The sequence below is a fragment of the Lepidochelys kempii genome, chromosome 24 (genome assembly GCF_965140265.1).
Source record: "Lepidochelys kempii isolate rLepKem1 chromosome 24, rLepKem1.hap2, whole genome shotgun sequence".
NCBI classification, from domain to species: Eukaryota; Metazoa; Chordata; order Testudines; family Cheloniidae; genus Lepidochelys; species Lepidochelys kempii.
Genome location: NC_133279.1, coordinates 5,479,036 through 5,502,798, shown reverse-complemented (window position 1 = coordinate 5,502,798; position 23,763 = coordinate 5,479,036). Strand labels below are relative to the sequence as shown.

Here is a 23,763-nt window from a genome sequence, read left to right as displayed (position 1 = left end):
ATTGAAATAGACGAGACAGAGGAGGGGAAAGGCAGAGCGAGCAGAGGGAGAGCTGATCCCCTCCCTCCCCACATAAATCTTGGCAGGACAGGGCAGGGAAGGTGGGAGGGGAGTAAGGAGGGCAGGAGTGGGGCAGAGCTGAAGTGAAGCAGGGAGTCCTCATCTTGGCGAGCCTAAAGCCCCCTCCCTCCTGCCCCCCCAAGGAGATCAAAGGAAACAGGCTTCCCCCTCAAATGACAATCGTCTGCCTCCCTCCCTCCCCACATCCTCAGGATGAGTAAATAAGGAAACCGTGAGTCTGGCTGGTTTGCCGTGGGACGGGGCTGACTCACGGGGCAGGCAGGCTGACTCAGGGCCGCAGTGGTGGCTAACTGCCTCCTCCCCCACGGGTCCCGATTCCCTTCCAAGGGCCTGATCCTGAGAGGAGTGGCATACCCCCGCTGCTCCCACGGGCGCTGGGGCTCAGCTCCTCCCAGCATCGGGGCTGGTGGCTGTGATACTCTGCTGCCTAGAGCCCGAGGACGGGCCAAACCCAGGAGCCTCTGCAAAGGGGACCCCTTCCAACCTGACCCACCAGCAGCAATGGCTGGGCAGACGTGCTCCTAGCCCCCTGGGGCGTCTATCCCTCCTCCCCCTTTGCAGAGCCCAGGCAGACCATGCTAACGGGCCTCTGACCCTGCCCTTCTGCCCCCAGGATGCCCTGCTTTGCTCTGGCCCCCAGGCTGCTCCCAGAATTCCTTGTACCCAGCCCCTCTCTTCAGGATGCCTTGCCTGCCTTTGGCCCCACATTGCTCCCCAAATGTCCAGTCTCGCTCTGGCCCTGCAATCGGCGCATTCCCAGAATGCCCCACTCATACCCTCTGCTGTACTCCCAGAATGCCTTTCCTCGCTGTGGCCCTGGCTGGCACCGGCTGGCCTGGTCCCACAATGCTTTGCACTGATACTCTGGTTGGTGTCCGGTTTTTTCCATCCCCAGGGTTTGTGTCCACTCGGGGTGGGGGGCACCAAGAAATCCCACCCCATGGGGGAAACAGGAAACGTAAAGAAAAGAGGTGGAAAGAGAGCCTGACCTCTGAGCTTTGTCATGTGCGTTTGAGGGGTCGGGGTGGAGAACGCCCGCTCTGCTGAGTCGGCACAGGCCAGGGCTGAAACGCAAAACCTCATTCAAGGCCAGGTGTCCTGGAGTCACCCAAGCAAAAGCCAGCTTTGTTATTGCTAGCTCAGCTCCCACCAACCTACGGAAGGGACCGCGATGCCACGGATTTCCCCCCCACACCTTCCCGTTGGTGTGTTGGACAGACGCCTGCCCTGTCTTAGCTCCCTGCTCTTAGATCTTCCAATCCGCCCCTAGCAAGTACTTGGAGCCTGACTGCGTGTCCCCTCTGCATCCTTTGCTCTTTGCTGCTCTAGTGCGTTCGCCAAATGAGAGAGGATTTCCTCTGGCTGGCGGATTCCGTGCTCATGAGAGAGGCAAACAATGCAGCGTCCCGTCTGGGATACACACCCAGAGTGGTCTGCAACCTCGCACCTGAACTAATCAGACTGATGAGATGTTTGCCCATATGCTCAGGTTCAGTTGATCGCCATATTTGGGGTCGGGAAGGAATTTTCCTCCAGGGCAGATTGGAAGAGGCCCTGGGGTTTTTTCGCCTTCCTCTGCGTTATGGGGCACGGGTCACTTGCTGGAGGATTCTCTGCACCTTGAAGTCTTTAAACCATGATTTGAGGACGTCAATAGCTCAGACATAGGTGAGAGGTTTATTGCAGGAGTGGGTGGGTGAGATTCTGTGGCCTGCATTATGCAGGAAGTCAGACTAGATGATCATAATGGTGCCTTCTCACCTTAAAGTCTATGAGTTTATGAGACCCTTTGGCCTGCACAGTTAGCCAGTGTTCTGGGCCGTGCAGGGTGGGTTCTGTCAGGATAAGAATTCAGTGCTACCCATGTTTCTTCACAAAAATATGTCCACAGAGTCCTCTCTTCTGTTCCCGAGTGTGGCAGAAACAAACAGCAGGCAGTTTCCTTGCTCAGACAATGCCACGTCTGCCCCTCCAGCGAGCTCTGTGCCCAACAAGCTCTGTCTCGTCTTCCCCTCCAAATCATGCTCACAACTGCTTCTCCTGGCTTCCTGCTGCCTCTTACCCCCAGCCGATCTCCTAGCCCCCCGCATTTGCAACCAGAGAAACCCTTCAGTGCACGTTGTTTAGCTCTCTCTCTCACTCACACACACACACACACACACGTTAGATAGAAACATAAATATTCCTGCTGGCGGGTTGCAATGTAACGTGACTTTATTGCTTAGAATTCAGAACAATAACCCCAAAACACAGAGAGACAAAACAGGCTGCTCCCTAATTCACTGACACATGACTCACCCCACCGTGCTGTAAGTGGGCTCTTTTCAAACTGGCTGCCTGCTGTGCTGACTGACGTTGCTCCCACACTTTGCTACAGAGCCCTCTAAGCAGGAACACCCCCACCCCCTCTGCCGCTCTTAAAGCGATAGCTTGCAATTCCAACATAGTCCTCGGTACACCCACAAGGGGAAGGTCAACTGACTTGCCGAAGGCCATGGACTGAGCCCTTGTCTCTCAACTCCCAATCCACTGCCCTTCCTACCCCAGTCTTTGCATGCAGAAGGGATAGCTTAGCCCCGAGCTGCCTGTAGCACCACTGACCGTGGCTTCTCTGTTATAGGTGGGGGTGCTGCAGTATGGGGAGAAAGCTGTCCACGAATGGAGCCTCTGGGATTACCAGACGGCAGAAGAAGTGGTGGAGGCGGCGAAGAACATCAGCCGGCAGGAGGGCCGGGAGACTCGCACGGCGTTCGCTATCCACAAGGCCTGGTAGGGGGAGTGGCGGGAGGGATTTTTCATGGGAGCTGGGCGTGTGGATTTTTAACTGTGGTCTCCGCACTTCTTAGCTGCCTAAGCGCCATATCCATTCTGGGGTGAATTTCCAGAAGCAGAAAGTTCCTAGATACCCTGGAAGATGCTGTTCTCATGGTATTTCCTCCCCAGGCAGAACCAGAGAAAAGGGGGCCTCTTGCAGGGAGACGATGGCAAAGTATCTTGGTGCTTATACAGCTCTGGGATCCCAATGCCCGGCACAAACTGACGCCACCGAAATGCAGCCAGCTCAGGGGTGGAGTACAACTGTTAACAACCCAGCACAACAGTGCGGGGAAGGAGAAATTCAGCCCAGGAAGGGCATGTCCTCACTCATCTCTTAATTGCCTTAGGTTTGTTAAGATAGGAATTTCGTTGTTAAGACGCCTCTAGCAGATGCCAACACACTGAACCTCAGGCATCTCAAGTGTGTGGCCTTTGGACGGCTCACAGAGCTCTCTTCCGGCCCCAAAGCTAACCCTTTGCATCCTCTGAGGTCTTTTTTGCTCCTTGCTGATCAGGATCAACAAACTCCCCCGGCTGCCCGTAACTGAGTCTGTGGAGCCCTGGAAGGAAATGTGGGTGTAGAAGTCAGACTCGGAGGGGTCTGTGTGGGCAGAGATCTCATTAAAGGGACAGCTGGTCCCATGGCGTGCACTAATGGCGCCAGGGCGAAGCGCCCGAGGCGAGAGCGAGAGGCAGGGTGGTTTGTAGCGGGGCTGCAGCGCCAGGCCTCTTGGGAGCTGAGCCTGGTCCTGGGGAAAGCTGGTGGGAGGCTGGTAATGGGAGTGCTGTTTCCAACTGGAGAAGAGATGGTGGCTACTGAGAGGAAGAGTACTACTCCTCCGGGATAGGGGAGACCCAGGTTCAAGTCCCTGCTCGGTTCCCTGCGTGACCTCGGGCAAGTTACTTAGCAGCTCTGTGCCTCAGTTTCCCCAGCTGTAAAGTGGAGATGATAGCGCTGCTCTGCCTCCCAGGAGGCTGGGGAGGATGAATGTGTTAAAAGATTGGGAGGGAATCTGGTATTATGGGGGGTGTAGAAGGACCTTTGGTACAGATTTCCAGGGATCAGCCTATGAAAACACACTCTTTCCCCGTCCTCTGGGACAAGACATGACTGAAGCCCCGTGCGTGCCAGGAGCGCTTTGCCCTGGGTAACTAGATCAGTATCTTATACCAGCAATGCTCTCCTAGTGTAGACGCGGCTTTTATCGGTAAAGCTGGGCTTTTGCTAGTATGGCTGTTATCGGGGCTAACAGGGGGCAACTGTACCAGCTCCCCGAGCTCGGGGGGCACCTAAAACATCAGTAACATCTGAGTAAATTAACTACTGATCTCTCCAGAAATGACGGGGTGGGGCTCCAGTGAACATGACATACTGGGGCCCCAAATCTCTCTCCACCGTCCTGGTTATTATCCCACATCCTCTCCCCTTCCCTGAATGAAGCAAACTGCCGTGACCAGAGTGCAGTTTTGCTGGCATAAGCGTGTCTGCTGCGAGGGTACTTGCCAGCACAACTGGGTCAGCTGGGGGATCTCACCTTCTGACCGACAGAGCCCCATCTGCGGGGCAGAGCTGGTCTGAAGGTGGGTTTGCAGAAGGAGGGCTGTATGCTGCTAAGTGGAAATGAAATTTGGGTCTCGGACCGGTTCAAGCATGGCACCGGACTGGGGCTCCAGAGACCCAGGCTCTATACGCAGCTCTGCCACTGACCTGCTGGGGGACCCTGGGTGAGTTGCTTCCCTTCTCTCTGCCTCAGTTTCCCCTCTCTCCTTTTGTCTGTTCTTTTTGGATTGTAAGCTTGTCAGGGCAGGGCTCTCGCTGGGGGTTTGTACAGCCCTTAGCACAGTGGGGTCCACCACCACAATTGATCCACTCACTGGCAGCCTGAATGGGCCCTGGAGGCTGAAGCCCCTCTGCTCCTTACAGGGCAGGGTTAGGAACTGGGCCTCTCACAGCGTTTGACCCTGCCTCAGCCAGGGCTAGAACCTCATTCTGTTTTCTCCCTCTGTTGTGGCAGCTCGGAGGCTTTCAGCCCGGAGCGGGGGGGCCGGGAAGGAGCCACCAAACTGGTGATCGTGGTGACAGACGGTGAGTCCCACGACGGGGACGAGCTGCCGGAGGCCCTGGCTGAATGCGAGAAACGCAACATCACGCGCTATGCTATCGCGGTGAGTGGGCAGTGCCCAGGGACTCGATGTGGCTGGGGCATGGGCTAGTGCTGTCTGAATGCTCCAGCCCGGCTTGTCTGAGTCTCATGCTCTGGACCGGCTGATGGTGATGGGGAATTTTATCTGGGGAAACCTCCCTCCTCTTCCTGTATCAACTCTTCTCAATATGGGAGCCTGGCCCATGGAGGAGACTGGGGACATGAGGCACCTGAATGACATTTCCCATGTTGCACCATGACCAGGGACTCCCATGATGCAACTTCTACCTCCAAGAGGAAAGACTGTGGTGCATCATGGGAGATGTAGTCCACCCATTGACTGTCAGCCAATACATGGGCTTGGCCAAACTCAGTTTTTAGTTTTTATACTTTTGACGATAATAACAATGTTTGTTTTGAAGCACTTTTCTAATTTTTAGCCATTTAAACGTTCACAGTTGTGGGACATTGGGAGGGGTCAGACAATGTGGGGGTCAGGCAAATAATTATTTAATGACCTTGAGACTGAAAAAGTGACAGCTTTATAAAGATTAAAACACAAATTGTCAACATCTCATCTCAAACTCTACGAAGTAAATAGCCCTAAATCTAATGCTAATAAGTTCTCAGGCAACATTTTTCTTACTTTGCCCATCTGTAAATTTCAATTATTATCAATGGAAATAATTTTTTTCTTCATTTGTGTGTGTTTCGGGAAGTTGACGTTTACTAACATTTAGCTAAAAAACTAATCCTTCCAAACCTACCTATAGAGGAGCAGGAGGCAGCCAAACTACATTTCCCATGTTCCACCATGGCCAAAAACTCCCATGGTGCAGCTGCCTCCTCGAAGAGGGTAGACTGGTGCATCTTGGGAGATGTAGTCCAATCAGTGACCCTGGCCTATAGAGGAGAATGGGAACAAGAGGCAGCTGAATTACAATTCCCATGAGGCACTCTGGTGGCAATTTCCCAAATTGAAATTTTCCACTGGGAGAGGGGGAAAAACACATTTTCCAACCAGCTCAAGTTGCGGGGCTCTTGCCCGACCCCTTCAGAGTGTGCCATGTTCGACAGTGAGTAACCAGGTGAAGGTGACACAAACCTCAACAGCCTTTGCTTCTCAGGTCCTAGGTCACTACATGCGCCGACAGCAGGATCCCCACTCCTTCATCAATGAAATCAAGTACATCGCCAGTGACCCCGATGAGAAATACTTCTTCAACGTGAGTGACGAGGCGGCCCTGAATGACATTGTGGACGCCTTAGGGGACAGGATCTTCAGCCTTGAAGGTAACTGCGTTTGGCTGATCGGGGCTGCAGCGGAGTCCCAGGGGCCAGCGGCCAGTACCTGGGGCTGACAGCCGGGACTGGGCCCAGCAGCAGAGTCCCCTGGTGTGGGGCTGGCAGCCGGGATCCTGGGCACGGGGCCGGCAGCCGGGACAGCAGCCAGGAGCAGGGCCAGCAGTGGAGCCCCCGGGAGCCGTGTAGGAGAAAACAGAACTTTACATGATGCTGTGAGAGGCCAGTGTCACATCTGAGCCATTCCTGACCTCCTTCTCCCACACCAAGCTAGGTCCTCCCTGAAACATGGACCCTCTTTCTCCAGTTCCCGCTTAGCATTCTACAGAGCTAAGCAGCCATTCCTGGCCCTGCATCCTGTTAGAAGGGTCCAGGACAAATGTGAGCGTTCATAGCTAAATGTCCGTGGCCATCTTCCTGCGCTGTGTTACCAGAAATGATGCTGATTTTGTCTCTCTCCCCCTCCCCACCAGGGACGCATGGATATAACGAAAGCTCCTTTGAACTGGAGATGTCCCAGATCGGCTTCTCAACCCACCTGCTGGAGGTAAGGCTCCTGCTGGTTAGCTTACAGAAGCCTAGCCATGCAGGGCTAGAAGGGATCTCGAAATCGTATCATCCATCCCTTTGCAATGAGGCAGATTAAATTAACCTCCCAATGTGCTTGGCGCTGTGCATTCAAAGGCTATCCCTGTCCTTGGAGGCCTTACCATCTAAAGAGACGAGACAAAGGTGAAACAGGAGCAGAGAGAGGGGAAGAGACCTGCAGAAGGTCACCCAGAGAACCCAGGCCGCCTGCAGGCTAGACAGGTGTCCCAACTACTGGACCACGTTGTCTCCTTATATCAGTCACTGCCTGCTTCTGTTACAAGGGACTTCTCTAGAAAGCAATTGCAGAAGTGGAAAGTTATCCTAATAGCCTCTCCTCTCTGTGCATCAGAATCCCCTTTCCACTGAGGAGCAGCACAAGGCACTGACTGTCTTCCAGGGGGACCTGCAAAGGGGAATGTAAATTGGGCTCGTGGCCAAGGGATTGGCGTAACAGAGACATCACTGTTTCCCATCTTCTCTCCTCCATGCCCCTGCCAGGATGGGATCCTCTTTGGCACCGTGGGGGCGTACGACTGGGATGGGGCCGTCCTCAAGGAGAGCAGACACGGCCGGGTCATCCTGCCCCGGAAAGCCTTCGAGAAGGAGTTTCCGCTGGAGCTGAAGAACCACGCGGCCTACCTAGGTGCGGTGGTGCCATCAGCCCGAGCCCTCTTCTCCCGGGGCTGAGCAGCCTTGGGTTTCTATTGTCCTGCCTCTCGTTATCATGTGACCCTTGGGGGAAGAGCCAAGTGCCTAGGGCACATGGGTTAGAAATGTCTCATGGGCTGCAGGGCGTGGAATGTCTTGAGGGGCTGTAATGGGCTCAGTAATGGGCTGTGGATCCCATCTCCTCTAGGTTGCCCAGCCCAACACAAGGGCCAAATTTCCCGAGGGGGTTAGGTGCCTAACTTACGTAGATACTCTTGAAAATCCTTCTCTGCACCGACCTGCATCTTTAGGTGCCTAAATGGCTTTGAAAACTGGGCCCTAAGCCAGTGGGATTTATTACTTGTATTGTGGATGCGCCTGGGAGCCCCAGTCATGGGCTAGGACCCTCTGACGCTGGGCGCTTTATAAACAGAACAAAAGGACAATCCCTGCTGGGTCTGGAAGCCGTTGTTAGCTGCCAGCTGGCTTCTGTCACACAAGTGGGCAAGGTACCAGCTCTGATAGGCATGTACCCCATGGCTGCCCATACCCTGGTTCTGTCAAAGTCAGGACGGCCCAGGAAAATCTGGGGCAGGGGGAACAATGCATGGGAAACACATCTCTCCATGGGCCCCAGAGGAAAAGGAGAGCTGGCTGGCTCTAGAGGACTAGGCCAGGGAACAACTCTGTGCCTTTAGTCACTGTCTTGTTAATTTCTTTTTATTTGCATTGTGGTGGCACCTCGCAGCCGACCATGGTGCAAGGTGCTGTACAAACACAGACCAAAGAAACAGTTCCTGCCCCATTCTTCTCTCTGGAAGGGTCATCTTCAGAGTAACGCCCCTGGAGAAAGTGCCACAGATCAGTAAAACCCACTTCTCTGTGTCAGCCTACCAAACCCCGAGACTGACCAGCTGCCTGCCCCCCCGTCCCAGGAACCCACGGCCCACCCTGTAGAACAGCCCTGATGTTCTCTGCAGTGTAGAGCGTCTCAGGGTGCCAGAGGCAGAGCTGACGGGGTCCCCCTCTCTCATGACAGGTTACACAGTCTCCTCGGTCCGGCTCCGGAACAGGAAGTGTCTCTACGTGGCGGGGGCACCGCGTTTTAAGCACAAGGGGAAGGTTATCCTGTTCGAGATGAGCAACAGCGGGCGGGTGGTCATATCCCAGGCCCTCGCTGGGGAGCAGGTAGGGGCCAGGCAGCCAGCGTGGGGTTGGGCTGAGCCTGTCTCTCTAGTCTGTCTCCGCTCCTCCCGTGACTTGCCTGTGAATCCAGAGCCTGTGGCATTGGGGATGGGTTACGGGAGCAGGGCAGAAAGCGCGGGCTGTTCGAACCGGGCAGGAGACAGTTTCCCCAGCCCAGGAATATTTCTGAGAGGTCGACGGTTTTTTCCCCTCTTGAACTGGGATGAACTCTTAAAAATAGCCACAAACCAGAAACCTGCCATTTTCCGCCTTCTGGGGCCATCCAAACATTGCCTTTCCATTTTACCCTCTGCCCCAGCTTTTTTCCGCTCTAATCAGCTTAAACGTCAGACTGAAAAGCCACTTGGCACTGGAAAGCTGGAAAAGGCCAGCGAATTCTGGGAGAATGCTGACACCCCCCCTCCCCCCCACGCACACACGGTCTTCGAGTCAGATTTCCTTGAGCCCGACCCTGCTTTGGGACCAGGTTTGGGGTTCCGGGAAAAAAGCATTCGGTGAAAAATTCCCACCGTGCATAATTGCACGTGTGAGCGTATAAAAAAGGGGGTCGCCCTGCTCGTGGTGATGCATCACTCTGAATGATACACCCCTTTCTGCCCCCGTTAATGCCACATACACAGAGATGATTTCTCATGAGGATACATTTACGGCTGCTCTGGCTCGTCCTGGTAAAGTTACACACAGTGTCACCTAGTGGCTGAACATTCTCTGTGTATATATAAAGCCTGCTGCAGTTTCCACGATATGCATCTGAAGAAGTGAGCTGTAGCTCACGAAAGCTCATGCTCTAATAAATTGGTTAGTCTCTAAGGTGCCACAAGTACTCCTTTTCTTTTGCGAATACAGACTAACACGGCTGTTACTCTGAAACCTGTCATTATAATGCAGTTTTCCATTCCATTCCACCCCCCCCACCCCCCCAACCGTTATCTCCCAAAGAGGGGCAGATTAGTTTGGGGCTTTGTCTGCATGAGGAAGTGGAACTGGTTTAACTGATTTGTTTTAAACCGATGTCAGCTAAATCTGTGCGAACCCATTTTGACTCAGAATCAACTGAAATTAAACCAGTTTATGTCTGGCTTAAACACAGCGTCTACACGGCTTCTGGCACCGGTTCCAGCTTCAGTTAATTCAGCACCAGTTGTTAAATTGAGGCCACATCTGGGTGTAGACAAGGTCTGAGCGGTGCAGAGAGCAAGGCTGGCATTGAGCATGCTGGGGAGGCAGGAAGATGAGGGTTTGCTGCCTCCTGATGCCCCCCCCACCCCGCCCCAATCTACCCTCTTTGCAGATCGGCTCGTACTTCGGTAGCGAAGTGTGTCCTGTGGACGTGAATGGGGACGGAATCACGGATGTCCTGCTGGTCGCTGCCCCAATGTACTTGGGAGGTCAGAACAAAGAAACAGGCCGGGTCTATATCTACAAAGTCGGCCAGGTAAATTTCAGCGCCCACCCTACCTGTCTCCCTGGGCCGGTGGGGTATTTGTCCCGTTGGTTTGCCAGGGGGAAGGAACGGGAATGCAAGCATGCAGAGGGGAAAGAGAAGCAGACCCCCACCCTACACCCCGCAAACAAACATCTCTCTGCTGTCGTTCTGCTCCTGCCGTTTTAACCCCATACCCCGGGATGTCGGCAGGGGGGATTGAACCTGGGGCCTCTCTGTTTTAAAGCACGGGTTTCTACATCCTGAGCTAAAAGACCAGCTCTGGTAGCAGGCTCCTGAGCCTCTAGATGTGGTTCTGCCGCCACCCGTGGGGCGGGGGAGGGCAGGACAGGACAGAGTAGGAGTGGCTAACTGTAGCTAGCCACAGGAGGGCGACATGCTCAAAGGCTCCCGGTAGACATGGCCGGGGGCCGGGCAGGTGCAGAGGGAGGCTGAATCTGGGGTTGGAGGGTGTAAAGGCCCTTTCGCTTCCTTCCCCGCACCCCAGCTGCTCCTGACGTTCAGCGGGACCCTGCATGCTGCCAAGAAGCCCCAGGACTCTCGCTTCGGTTACTCCCTGGCAGCCGTGCCCGACCTCAACCACGACGGCTTTAACGACGTGGTGGCGGGAGCGCCCCTGGAGGATGACCACAGGGGAGCGGTGTACGTTTACCATGGCGCCCGGGGCACCATCCTGCCGCAGTACCAGCAGGTCAGTCACTTGGGCGAGAGGGTGGGTGCCTGGCCAGGGCTGCAGCTCTTTAGAAATAACCCAGCCCTGTTAAGGAGGATTTAGTTCCAGAGACTGGTATGATCCTAAAATCAAGCCTTCCATTACACTAGGACCTACTGTAAACAAGTGGGTTAAGTGCTGTTAATGGATGGATAATGTTATGCCAGGTTTACAGCTATCTCTAGCCCCTGAGGAGCTCAAAGTGCTTCGCTAACGTTAATTAATTAAAGTATTTTTGCCCTTTATCCTCAAGGGAGCTGGGTAATGATAACCGCTATTTTTCGGATAGGGAAACTGAGGCACCGGGAGGGGCCATGATGTGCCCCAAGTCATAGCCTAAGTCAGTGGCAGGGGTGGGAACAGAACACAGAAGTTCTGACTCCTGGTGCCCGCCCCCCTCTGCTTCCCTCCTGGTGCCGGGAACAGAATCCAAGAGTCCTGAGTCCTCCCCGTCCCACCGGCTCTAACCACTAGACCGTCCCTCCGCCCACCTGCCACAGGCACCTTTTCTCCACCACCAGCCCCGACAAATTCCCAGGAAACCATCCCGTGTTCAATATCTGGGCCCAGATGCTCAAGAGTATTTAGGCGCCTAACTCTTATTGATTTCCATAGGCGAGGATCTGGGCCCTTGCTGCAGGGGTCCCACATGGGGGGACAATGGGGGAGGAATTAGCCAGCCCCAATTTTGCAGGGTGGTGGTAGGAGTGAGGGCTGAATAAAGAGCCGTGGGGTTTTGTTTGTGGCTGGGCTGCCCCCTGGTGGCAGATGGCACCAAAATCCTCTCAACTCACTCGCTTGCCCTGTAGCTAGACCCCATGGGGTGCCAAAGGATTTTCCTGCGCTCAGATTCAGCACAGAGGCGGGTTGGGGGGTTGCCCATCATGCAGCAGCTTGTCTGGTCCAGTGAGGGCAGTTTTTGGGTGTCCCAGGAGGTGACCATGTCCCCTTGCCCTGGGAAAGAGACAGGGCTCCAGGCTTAGAAACACCAACAGGGATTCTTACCTGCTGGCCAGGCAGAGACTCTGGGATCTCCCAGCTGGAGCTCCTGGGGGAGGAGGGTGGGTGGGCTTAAAGTTACCTTTGGGGTTCTCTGGGTGCTGGTCTAGTGCCTGGCACAAGTCAGAGCAGCCTGGATCTCCCTGAACGCCTTGTTGGCTCCCCAGGGGGCTGGTGCTAATGGGCCTTGGGCTGTTGTTATTACTACACCGGAGCGCCCAGAAGGTAGGGCCCCATTATGCTGGGTGCTGCATGGACACCTAGTTTGAGATGCTCTCTGTCCCAAAGAGCTTGCCAGACAAAGGATGGGTGGGGAAACTGAAGCACAGAACGGGACAGTAGCCTGCCCCAGATCACCCAGCAGGTTAGTGACAGAGCTGGGAATAAAATCCAGGCCCCCTGAGTCCCCGTCCGGTGCTCTAACCACTAGGCAACGCTGCCTCTTGAGAGAATGAGTTAAACTGGGGTGTTCCTGTGGTGCCCAGGCCGTTGTTCCACCTGTGACTAACTCCCCACTTACCCGCCAGCGGATCGAAGCCTTGTCCCTCCACCCGAGTCTGAGCTACTTCGGCCGCAGCGTGGATGGGCAGATGGACCTGGACGGGGACGAGCTGGTGGACTTGGCTGTCGGGGCCCAGGGAGCCGCCGTGGTGCTGCGGTGAGTCGCTCCCCTCCGTCACGGAGGGGCCGAGCGGGACAGGTGGCGAGTGTGTCGGACCAACCGATGGCCGTGGCACTTTCCAAAGGAGCTCAGGGTCGTTATCCCCATTGTACAGATGGGGAAACTGAGGCACGGGGGGGGAAGTCACTTGCCTGAGGTTGCCCAGCGGCTGGTCTGGTCAATAGAAGGCAGGTCTCCTGAGGCCCAGTCTAGTGCGCTAACCACTAAGCCACACTGCCTTAGCTAATGCAGGGCAGGAGGCATGGAGGGTGGAGGGAGGCCCCCAGTGCAGGGGTGAGTCTCGCGGGGCGGGGGCCAGTTCCACCCACCTTCAGGCCTCTTTAGGGGGGCTGAGTACCCTAGAGGACGCGGGCATGAAGAATCGAGTGTCCTGTTCTAGCTTCCCTGTGTGCTCGTTTCCCCTGCGGCTGGACAAACCGATGCAGAGGGAGGGCTGAGCTGGCCCCGGTGGGAGGCCGGGGCGCCCTAGGGACCCAGGGTCTTGAACATGTGGTCCCCGGGGGCCAGGTCGCGGAGGATCGTCCAGGTCAACGCCTCGCTGGCCGTCAACCCCACCTCCATCAACGTGCTCCAGAAGAACTGCCAGAGGCAGGGCAAGGACTCTGCGTGCGTCACGGCCACCGTCTGCTTCCGCGCCTCCTCCAGGTCCCCGGGCCGGGGGGACAGACATTTCGGTGAGTGCCGCGGGGCCCCGGCACCCGCCCCCGGCTTTGTACGCGGTGCCGTGGGCCCGCGGCGAGTGCCGGGACTCCGGAGTGACTCCGCCCCCTTGTCGGCGCAGGGATCAAGTACAGCGCGTCTCTGGATGACAGGAAGTTCGGCACCAGGGCCGTGTTTGATGACACCTCCCAGAAGCTGGTGCAGAAGCGGCTCCGAGCCAGCGTGGGGAAGGCAGCCTGCCAGCCGCTCCCCTTCCACGTGATCGTGAGTACAGGGGGCGCTATGGGAGGGGTAGGAAGGGAGCGATGGAGCATCCTGCCTCCTGCTGTTCAGCATCAGTATTACAACAGCACCCCCTGCTGCACGCAGACCGAGGCTGCGCTGCACTGCAAGCAGAGGGGTTATCTGCCAGCAAACACGGGCTAGCGGATCAAGCGGTACTCAGGGACCTGGCTGCAGCTTCATTGCTATTAATACCCGAGCCGGCTAAGGTACGGGTCCGTCTGCCCGTGCTGCAGTCGTGCAGCGTAGACCTACCCATAGCGAGAGACGGTCCCTGCCCTTTGGGAGCCGGCAGTCGAAAGAGTGGGAGGGGAAACAGAGGCACAGAGCGGGGAAGCATCTTGCTCCAGGTCTCCTGGGCCCTAGCCCGGTGCTCTACCCACTAGATCACACTGCCTCCCTTAGGACTGCCTGATCCTTCTTGCTCTACATGCCATTGCCCAATGGGGGGCGCTGTCCTTCCCTCCTGGGATCAGAGCATTTGTCCTCCTATTTGGGTTTCCTCCTGCAACTGATCCCATCTTTGAGCTACCTGGCCCGGGAGTTATTTATTGACTTGTTCTGGATTTAGACTTAAAATAATCATGAGGCCTGGCTTGGGCTCCAGGCCCGTTAGCATAACGAGTGATTCAGTAAATACAATTAAACATAAGCCTCAGCAGCCCAGAAATGGTCCGTGTCACAGGGGCTCAGCCAGCCACCAAGCCTCCTGATTCTGGGGTCCAGCCCGCTCCAGGACACTGCTCCAACAGGGGGCTTTTGCAGCATCATCAAATGCGGGTTATTTTGGAGTACAGCAGGAGCAAGTTCCAGGCTCCCAGCGAATGCCCGGCTGGCAGCCCCCTCTTTTATAACAAGGGGGACCTTGCTTGGAGAGCCCTGCTGTTCCCAGCTGCGGGAGTATGGCCCAGGGAGAGAAGGGCCAGTCTCAGGCCACTTAGGGACCTGTAAGTCACGTCACCTCCAGTTACATGGATCCCACCATTGGCCTAGCCAAGCTAGCCTGCCTCCAGCTATGGCTCGTATCGGATGCTTTGGAGGAAGGTGACCCCCTCAATCCCATAATGCCCTGGGGGAAGTGTTTCCAGACCCTCTTGCTGAAGCATGGGGTCCAGCGGGTCTCAAGCAAAGCTGGCATCCTCCCCAGGGGACGGTGGGTGACTAAGGAATCCCGTCTCAAAAGCTAGCCTAGGTTCCTTCCTCCCGGCAGGACATGACGGACTACCTGAGGCCGGTCAGCATAATGGTGAAGTTCGCCCTGAGCGATTCTGACCCAGGCCCCGTGCTGGATGAGAGATCGTCCACCACTGTTAAGAAGCTGGTGAGCCCTTGACCTGTCCCTTTGCTCTGGGTCATTAACAAGCCCCTGCGTTGCTGGGGACTGGGATCCCACCTCCTGGGATTGGGACCTGGGCAAGGCTTTGGTTACGGCCACTTTAAACCTTGCTTCCCCTTCCCTGCAGTCGGCACTTGCCTTGGAGGCTGGATAGCACCTTCTGTAGACAGCAGAAAGGGGCGGGGTCGCCTCCAAAACCACAGAGAGATGTGGAGGACGAAACTAACATCGGAAGGTGCCCTTGGGAAATGGATCCCAGTAGCCTGTGGGCTCTTCTAGACTTGTGCGTGTGGTTCTAGACTGGCTGGATGGGTGGTTCTAGATTCTCTCTTGGTGTGTGTGGGCACTCAGTTCTAGACTCTGGCAGTCTTGGTGTGGTTTGAAATCCAGTCATCTAGTCTCCTGTGAGCTGTAATACTTGGGTCTACATTCAGCGGCTGGGTTGAGTGTGCGGGTGCTGGGCGGGTCCGGCCTGTGACACAGAGGAGCTCAGACGAGATGGTCCCTTCTGGCCTTAAACTCTATGGCTCAGAGCGTTCCCCGTGCGTCTCCCAACTGCCCTGCTGCTAAAGGCTCTGAGGGAGGAAGAGGATGGGGCAGACTGAGTTAGGTGGGGCAAAATGCGTTAGCTCGAATCCTCTTCATCTACTCCGGCCACAGGCGCGAGCCGGCCGCCTTGCAGACAGCCTCCCCGCCCCACGCTGATGTCGGATAACAGCCCAGCGCCCAGTGGCCAACAGTGACCCCTCTCCGTTGCTTTCAGATCCCTTTCTTCAAGGACTGTGGAGAGGACAATGAGTGCGTCACGGACCTGGTGCTCCAGGCTAGCATGGATCTCGCCGGCTCCAGGTATGGCAACCCTGGGAACAGAGCGGCCTGGGGTCTATTCTCAGCTCTCCCACGGACTTACAGGGGCCCTTGGCCCAGGCACTGTCTGCACTGAGCCTGGCTTCGCCCGAGCCGCAGGAAGCTTTGCGAGCCCTAAAGGACGCATGGAGATGGATGCAGAAAATGGTGGCCCTTTGTCCTCCTCTAGAGGCCAGTCTGTGTATAGAGGGTTGTCAGTCCCAGCCAGAGGATGAGCTCTCCAGCTGAGATAGCAGGGGCTTTAGATCACGAGGTTGCGGGTTCAGGCCTCGCCCCAGGCATGTCTCACTGCCCCGGGAAGGACGGCGCAGCAGCTGCCTGGCCAAAGCTGCCCCCCCGGTCTGACGCTGAATTGTCACCACCTTTCCCGTTTCAGGCAGAAGCCGCACGTTATCCGCAAGGGGAAGAGGAAGGTTCTGGTGGACGTGGTCCTGGAGAACAAGAAGGAGAACGCCTACAACGCCAGCCTCAAGCTCGGGTTCTCCAAAAACCTCCACTTCTCCAGCCTCTCGCTCAAGGTGGGTCGCGTGCTGGGAGCAGGGGCTGGAGGCAGGGGATCGGCAGGGAAGGGATGGCACGTTGCAGAGGGCAGCGCACAGAAGTGAGGCTGGGCTGGGCTGGAGCACTGGTCCTCCCAGTCCCGTACGCGCCTCCTGCCCGGTCGAGGTCGGGGGGACGGGCCCATCCGGCCCAGCTCGGTGAGGGAGGGAGGGAGCAGAGATGGTGAAGGAGTCTTCTGTTCCCGCAGGGGGAAACCCAGGTGAAGGTGGAATGCAGTGCCCCCTCCCCGCACACCCGCACCTGCAGCGTGAGCTACCCCGTCTTCAGGTCCCTGGCAAAGGTGAGTCCGGCCGAAGCCCTTATTGTCTTGGCGCTTAGTCAGTTCGTACGGCTGGTTAAAGGGCCGAGAGCCTGGCTGACGCCCACCCCCCAGCTGCTTTCCTGACCCGTAGCTTCCTTTCTGTTCCAGCCTTAGCCCCCTCCTGCACTTTCTGCCCATGCCCCTCAATCCCACCCACGGCCCCCTGCTCTTCCAGCCCTGGGTTCCACCTCCCACCTCTGCCCCTCAATCCCACCCACGGCCCCCTGCTCTTCCAGCCCTGGGTTCCACCTCTGCCGATGCCCCTCAATCCCACTCAGGCCCCTCTCCCCTCGCTATCCCAGTCCTTACTCTTCTCCCCCGCAGGCTGGTGCAGGGGGGATTCGGTGGGCTGCTGGGAGGGTGGGGTGTGAAACTGTCCCCTGGGCCCCGCCTTGGTTTATGCAGGCGACAGGCTGGCTTATTAACCCATTGTGGCCCAAGGCGCTCCTGAGCCGGCCGGGCGTGGCAGTTGATCTGGCAGGCAGCCAGACGGGGGCAGGAAGGAAAGGGGCTGGAGCTAGTGGGATGCAGAGGCACATGCCTGGCAGGAGAAGCAGCTGGAACAAGGGAGGGCAGAGGAAATAATTCGACCTAACAACTAGCTCTGCCCCCTGCTACCACTGTCAGTGACACCATTGCAGCAAACTGGAGGCTTGGAGACTGGAGCGGCTGCTGAAAACAGGACCTCCCCCTCCTGCCTGTCCCCTCCTGCACCCAGTGCTCTCGTCTCCATGTCCAGCCCAGTGCTGGGCATGGCCCATGCCAGGTTGCTGCCGAGGCCAGGCAAGGGGCTGGGCTGAAAGCTCTGCTTTTCCCCAGGTGGCGTTCCTGCTCGAGTTCGAGTTCAGTTGCTCCTTCCTGCTCGACCGAGCGCACCTGAAACTCACGGCCAGCAGGTAAGAGCAGCCGGCTGAACCGACCCTCCCCGGCCCGCTGGGCTAACAGGCTAGGGGGTGGGGATGTGTGTCTCGCACCTCCATGTGTCAGCTGATCGCCACCAAGGAGCGGACAAGGTGCCACTCTGGGACACGGGACAGCTGGGTTCGATTCCCCGCTCAGCCACAGGCTCGGGCAGGTCACTTTGGGCCCAGAGCCACAGAGGTAGCGAAGGTCCTAACGCCCACGGATTTCACTGGCAACGCTGCAGTGGCTGTTTGGTGCCGAAAAGCTTGTGGGGAGCTGGGCCGTGGTGCCCCAGCTGCGCAGCGGGGATCCCAGCACGGCCCTGCCTCGCAGAGGGGCTTGGAGAGTAAAGATGGCGAGGGGCGGTGGTGAGGAGAACCGCCAATCCTCATCCGACCTGGGGGAGCTCAGCATCACCCGTTAGCTGTGCTGGAGGCCAGGTGCCGGCCCCAGCCTTGAGGAGAGAAATCTCGGCCCCCGGGACATCATGTTGGCTGGAGCCCACCCGCTCCCATGTCTTTCTTTACACAGATTGTTTTTTAGGGGCGGGGGCTCAGGACCCTGGTACAATTGTCCCCCTTTGTTCCTCCCGCATCAGCCCTGGCTGGCCCTGATGGGCCAAGCATCTGATTCAGAAATGCAAAAGGGGGCATTTGCCTTAAATCTCTCACCTATTGAGTGGGAGAGATCTGACCAGGAACAGAGCCTTTCACCAAGGCTGGGCAGCTGCTAGGAACTGGGGTGGGGTACGTGAGCCAGCCGCTGTAACGATCCGTTCTTCTTCCTCCCAGCGACAGCATCGAAATGAACGAGACCCTACACGATAACACAGTGCAGCCCTTCACCTACGTCAGCTACGAGCCTGACCTCTTCCTCTCCAGGTGAGCCTGTCTGGGGGAAGCTGATCCAGGCAGAGGGGAGGGGTGGCGGTGGAGCGTTGTCATGGGATTAAAGCAGCCAGAACCCGACCTTGTCCACACGAGAAACTGGCACAGCTTTACAGAGGTGAAGTCAACCCGGTTTAGTTAAGCCCTGTGGCGGTAGAGGCTCTCAGCCTGGTTTAAGAGCGTGTGGTTGAGTTTAGACCTGTTCCGAATTAATCCTGATTTGAACCCCAGGGAGTGTTCCCACCCCAGCTGTTTGCACTGGTGGAACTAAACCGGTTTGAAGGTGCACTGTAAGTTAAGCTTGGGCACCCCTCTCATGCAGGCGGGGAGGGGGACCCCCGATGCTGAGTCCAAGGTGATGGGGGGGGCCAGCTAATAGATCGTGTGCTACCTCCCCAGTCTGGCCCTGCTGCTGGTAGGCGTAGGGAAATCCATCCACCCACTGGGGCTCCCAGAATCCCAAGCAGTCTCCAAATGGCTTGGGCCAGGGCCAAGCCCCAGGGAAAAAGTGGCCAAGAGATTCCTGCAGACTTGGCTTCCTGGCCAATTAGATGCCTGAGCCCCAGCCCCAAACACACCTGTTTGCAACTGATCAACCCCAGCAGGAGGACACATTGTTGCTCCTTCCCATTCCCGGGGGATAAATCAGGGGTTCCCTGCCCCACAAACCAGGTTAGTAGGGACTCTTCTGACAGTGCTCCCCTGCCCCCAAATTAGTGCAGGGTCCCCCAGTCCCCAGCAGCCCCTGTGATATGGGGGCTAGAGGTGTCTGGAGACAGCAGGGTCTGGGCACTAGGGGACGATCTGCTCTGCACCACGTCACCCCCCAGTCATGCCGTGTCCCCGCAGCGAGGCCATCCTGAACCGCTACGAAGTGCATCCAGCGGGCACCTTCTCCAGCAGCGTCGGGCCGGAGTTCAAGACCACCATCAAGGTACCAGCAATTGGGGGGAAGATACCGGGGCAGTGGGGGATGGCTCCAGCAGGTTCTGGGCTTGGTTCGGGTGCGGGGGGCCCTACAACAGCTCTTGGGGCTGGGGTTAGATCACGTTGGATCCCCTTCCGGACATGCCCCTGGGAAAACCCCACCTGGAAGAGGGGGGACCCCTTAGGAGTAAAGCATGGCCCCTTGGAGAGCTCTGGGGTCTTTGAACTCCAGGGGTCGCCCATTCGAAACACCTTGGGGTGGGATCCCCTTAATGAACCGAGCCCAGGGCTCCAATGGAGGGTTTGTCTAGCAAGATGCATAGAGCCTCGTAGCGTCGAGCTGTCACGGAGCAGGTGCTAGGTGCTGTACAAATACATAAGCCAACTGGCCCTGCCCCTCAAGAGCAAACAATCGAAGGTGATCTCCTCTGGGCCGTTCCAGGATCTTTCTTGGACAGCTGGTGCATAGACCTCAAGCCGAGGCTGGGTAGCTGCTTAGGGTTGGCACTATGAGGAGCTGGCCCCTGCCCTTTGAACAGCCTCGCTCCCATCTCCCTGCAGGTCCAGAACCTTGGCTGCTATGCAGTCAGGAACCTCTCCGTCAGCATGTACCTCCCTGCCATGGCCTTCCGGCGCAGCTACTTCCTCTCCATCACACGCATCATCGCCGACAATGTGAGTCCTTGGCCTGCGAGACAGAGGCAGGAACAATCCTCTCCCCCCTGGGCCTGCCCTCAGCCCTTCCCCATGTACAAGCAGCTGCTAGACCCGCTCAGCTCCAGCTGGGAGCATGGGCTGAATGGGCTCATGGGTCAAGTTCTCTGCTGCTCTCCATCGTTGGAGAATAATTGAAAAGAGAGAAGGGGGCAGATCTGGTAGGATCCCCGGCCCTGCAAAGGGCTGTCTATCTGTCTGTCCAGTGCCAGTCCCCACAGTCCCCCTCTAGTCCATACTTGTACCAGGCCCTGTAGTGACCACACTGCCATGTGCTGTCTCGTTCAAGGTTACCTGTGTCGTGCAAAACCTGACTGAGGCAACGCTACGGAGCCAGGCTGGAGTGATTCCTATTCACCCTGAAGATCTCTTGCATGCAGACAGACTGGTGAGTGGCACGGCACTGTCAGGCAGCGCCAGCGGCCCTACTGCCATCACACAGGGACCTCAGATGAAGCAGGGATGGGCTTGATCCATGCTTGGAGGGGACACCTCCCCCAAATAAAGCTTGGGTGTGCCAAAACTGGGACAGTCCATTCAGAAGGGGGTGCTCTCCCCTGGAAAGGTGGAGGGAGGGGTGTCAGCAGAGCTGAAGCCGGTGGCTGCAGAATACCGGAGGTGCCGTCCAACTCAACCAAACCAAAGTGGCAGCTTGTGCTCATCTGAAGAGCTGGCGGACACCACTTCTGCCACCAAAACTTTGGCAAAGAGCACCTGAGTATTGGTGTCCCTGCCTGAATTCCAGCTCAGGTAATTTCTTTGGGCCTCAAATTCCCCCTGCTGTTGCTATGCCCTGCCATGCCCCTCCCCCACAAAATGATAATGGTTAGGGGGTGACATTGTTCAAAAACATCTAAGTCTCATTTTCCAAAGGGCCTGATCTGCAACCAGTGTTGATACCAGTTTAATGGTCAGTTAGCGGCATAGAGCGTCTCCACCAGACGCCGCAGCGGGCTTGGTACAGCTGGGCCAGGCAGCACTGTACCTATAGATGTGGCCATGGTGATTTAGCTATACCAGGCCAACCTCTAGAGTGGACATCGTGATGCCGGTAGAAAGGTGCCATATAGCTTATTCCCCTTCCCGCATGGGAACAGCTAGACCAGTAGAAAGCTCCCCTGGAGCCGTATAACGGCGTCCGCACTGCAGCGGCTAGCTAAAATGCTAGAGAAGTTCTTGGGTATTGAGGGCGCAGAGCCTCAGGGGTCTTGTGGCACCTCTGTGAGGCTCTAGGCCTTAGAAACTTAAGCACCACTGCGGGCAAGTGGAAGTTAGGTGCCCCCCAGTGATCTCTTTGCCATTCAACCAGCTATGTCCTAGCTCTGGCAGAGACATCCTCAGCCATCTCACTTGTACCTGTGCCACCAGCCTCACCCCCCCCGTCTGCCCTTGCCTAAGGGGATGGTGGGGTCGGCTGGCGCGAGTTTGGAGTCTGGCGCTCATGGCCCTGCCTCTGCTCCCCTCGCAGAACTGCAGCAACGCCTGGTGCCAGGTGGTCAGGTGTGAGCTGGAGCAGCTGGAGAAGAACACGGAGGTGTCCATCCACCTGCTGAGGGTGATCCACAACGACTTCTTCAGGAGGGTGAGTGCGCCCAGATATTGTGCCTGCGGAGGGGGGAAGCTACAACTGCCAGTGTCCCAACCCGCGTCTCTAACACACATGGCCGCATCGTACTGGCCTACCCCCCCTGGGGCAAGCAAGAGTAGCTAGATCCATTACTGTAGTCATTTCCGAGAGCAGCCGTGTAGTCGAGTGGACGTGGGAGAGCCGGGTTCTGTTCCTGGCTCTGCCAATGATCTCTCCTCTCCCACCCTTTATCTAGACTGGATGCTCAGTGGGGACCCGGGACAGTTTTGCCCTATGTGGCTGCAGCACTCAGCATCCTGGAGTCTCAATCGTGGCTGAGGCGTCCGCTGTACCAAGAGGCAGCGGAGCAGGGGCTGGAGGTGCTGCTGGTCGAAAAGCTGTAATTTGTTCCCCCCGCACTGGAGTTTGCTTTTCTGCGCGGAGCTGTATCCATAGGCCAGTTCCCTTTAAAAGACATGCTCCAATTAATTCAGGGGAATCCTAAAGGAGCTCCGACTAGTCGACCACACTAGTCCCTCATTTTCGATGGCTTGTCTCCAGCACGGGGCTAGAGGAGCACCCGGGCCGCTGTAGCCCCGCAGGGTGGATGCACGCCACAGTGACAGAAGGGTTTTCCTATTGCTTGAGTAGCGCCCCCTCCCCAAGCGATGGCAGGTGCTAGGTCGATGGACGCATTCTTCCAGCGCCCCTAGCTGTGTCTACACCACATAGTTGCAGCCCCCAGGTGTGGATTTGTCACAGCCCCGAGGGTCGTAGCCCTGTTGACCTAAGTTTCTATCATAAACCAGGCCAGGCTGACCCCTGGCCCTTGTGACTCTTCCCAACAGGCTAAATTCAAAACCGTGAAAGTCATCAGCACGTTTGCACTTGTCGCCAAGGAGAACAGCTTCCTCTTCCTTGAGGAGTCAGCGCACCGGCGAGAGGTAGCGGGTGGGGGGGGATGGGGGTGGGCGTTGTAGCCCTCCCATCGGCCAGAGCAGGACACTTCCTAGGGAGCAATGGTTTTGGATTCTATTCCCTCCCTGCAGCCCACCTTGGTCTAGATCCACACGTACCAAGGCCCAGATCCTCAAAGGGATGGGGGAGTTAGACACCTAAATACCTGGGACAAGCTGGGCCTTAAGCCTTATTTTCTTGTTCAGATACGGCCAAAGTCAAGGTGGCAAAAATAGGCTGCCCCTGCATGATTTCTGCCTGGGTTGGAACAGAGCAGTCATGTGAGTGAAAGGTGAATTTGCCCGAGAGACAGATGCTGCGTTAGATGTTCTCACAAGCCAAGATTTGGTCAAGACTGTTGGTGGCAAAAGATGGCGGACTGAGTCCTTGAGCCCCGCGCTTAGGGGGAGGGAAATCACCCTGGCGGCATCTCAACATGTTGGTGGTGTTTCTGGTGTGCACGCTCATTACCTGTTGTAGTCAGTAGCTGGCAAGGAGGAGCTAGGGGTGCAGAAGCCATGCGTTGCTTCTAACACTCATTCATAAGCTAGTCCATTGATAGGTCAGTTTGGGGAAGGAGAAAGGGTTAAATCCTAAGGGCAGGATTCTCATTTCTGCTAAGCCCCACTGCTCAAGGTAGACGAGCCTTATTCAGCACTGCCTGTGTAAATTCAGGCACTGCCCCTTTACAAATGCCTTGGCGGCAGGGGTGGGACACGCGTACTGAGAGTCAGGCACTAAGTGGCTTGCTGGAATGAGCCAGCCAATCTCTGGCTATGCTCTTCCTCACTTGTCCTGTGTAGTGGTGAACAGATACCGTGCTCCACCCCAGAAGTGGCACTAGGTGAACAGTCCTTACAAGGTGTGGTCTGTTTAGGGTCTTATACCACACCCCTCACTGTGGCAGCTAATCCTCCTTAATGTCTCCATACCCAGCTTGGGCAGGGAAGTTTTGGCTTTGCTTCTAACATCAACAGCTCTTTGCAGACAGTCCTGGAGATCATCCAGCCCAAGCGGATCCCCATCTCCTTATGGATCCTGATCGGCAGCAGCATCGGAGGGCTCCTGCTTCTGGCGCTGATAATATTCTGTCTGTGGAAGGTAGGCAGGCGGCAGTGTAGAAATGGGGCACAAACTTTGGTACACCAGGTGCTGTCCTGCTCACAAATGTCAGG

General features: G+C 56.7%; 1 protein-coding gene across 1 annotated transcript in view; it reads left to right on the top strand.

Moving 5' to 3' along the window:
• ITGA10 (integrin subunit alpha 10) overlaps nucleotides 1–23,763 on the top strand; it is a 54,669-nt gene that overhangs the window by 26,077 nt on the left and 4,829 nt on the right. The window contains exons 7-29 of the mRNA XM_073322622.1: nucleotides 2,702–2,850; nucleotides 4,914–5,064; nucleotides 6,170–6,335; nucleotides 6,818–6,891; nucleotides 7,434–7,578; nucleotides 8,623–8,771; nucleotides 10,081–10,224; nucleotides 10,721–10,924; nucleotides 12,472–12,602; nucleotides 13,134–13,300; nucleotides 13,408–13,550; nucleotides 14,779–14,889; nucleotides 15,668–15,753; nucleotides 16,148–16,289; nucleotides 16,520–16,612; nucleotides 17,453–17,529; nucleotides 18,328–18,417; nucleotides 19,273–19,357; nucleotides 19,912–20,025; nucleotides 20,354–20,452; nucleotides 21,533–21,646; nucleotides 22,480–22,575; nucleotides 23,576–23,689. Coding sequence (XP_073178723.1) covers nucleotides 2,702–2,850; nucleotides 4,914–5,064; nucleotides 6,170–6,335; nucleotides 6,818–6,891; nucleotides 7,434–7,578; nucleotides 8,623–8,771; nucleotides 10,081–10,224; nucleotides 10,721–10,924; nucleotides 12,472–12,602; nucleotides 13,134–13,300; nucleotides 13,408–13,550; nucleotides 14,779–14,889; nucleotides 15,668–15,753; nucleotides 16,148–16,289; nucleotides 16,520–16,612; nucleotides 17,453–17,529; nucleotides 18,328–18,417; nucleotides 19,273–19,357; nucleotides 19,912–20,025; nucleotides 20,354–20,452; nucleotides 21,533–21,646; nucleotides 22,480–22,575; nucleotides 23,576–23,689 — 2,844 coding nt within the window. The remainder of the gene's footprint in view (nucleotides 1–2,701; nucleotides 2,851–4,913; nucleotides 5,065–6,169; nucleotides 6,336–6,817; nucleotides 6,892–7,433; nucleotides 7,579–8,622; nucleotides 8,772–10,080; nucleotides 10,225–10,720; nucleotides 10,925–12,471; nucleotides 12,603–13,133; nucleotides 13,301–13,407; nucleotides 13,551–14,778; nucleotides 14,890–15,667; nucleotides 15,754–16,147; nucleotides 16,290–16,519; nucleotides 16,613–17,452; nucleotides 17,530–18,327; nucleotides 18,418–19,272; nucleotides 19,358–19,911; nucleotides 20,026–20,353; nucleotides 20,453–21,532; nucleotides 21,647–22,479; nucleotides 22,576–23,575; nucleotides 23,690–23,763) is intronic.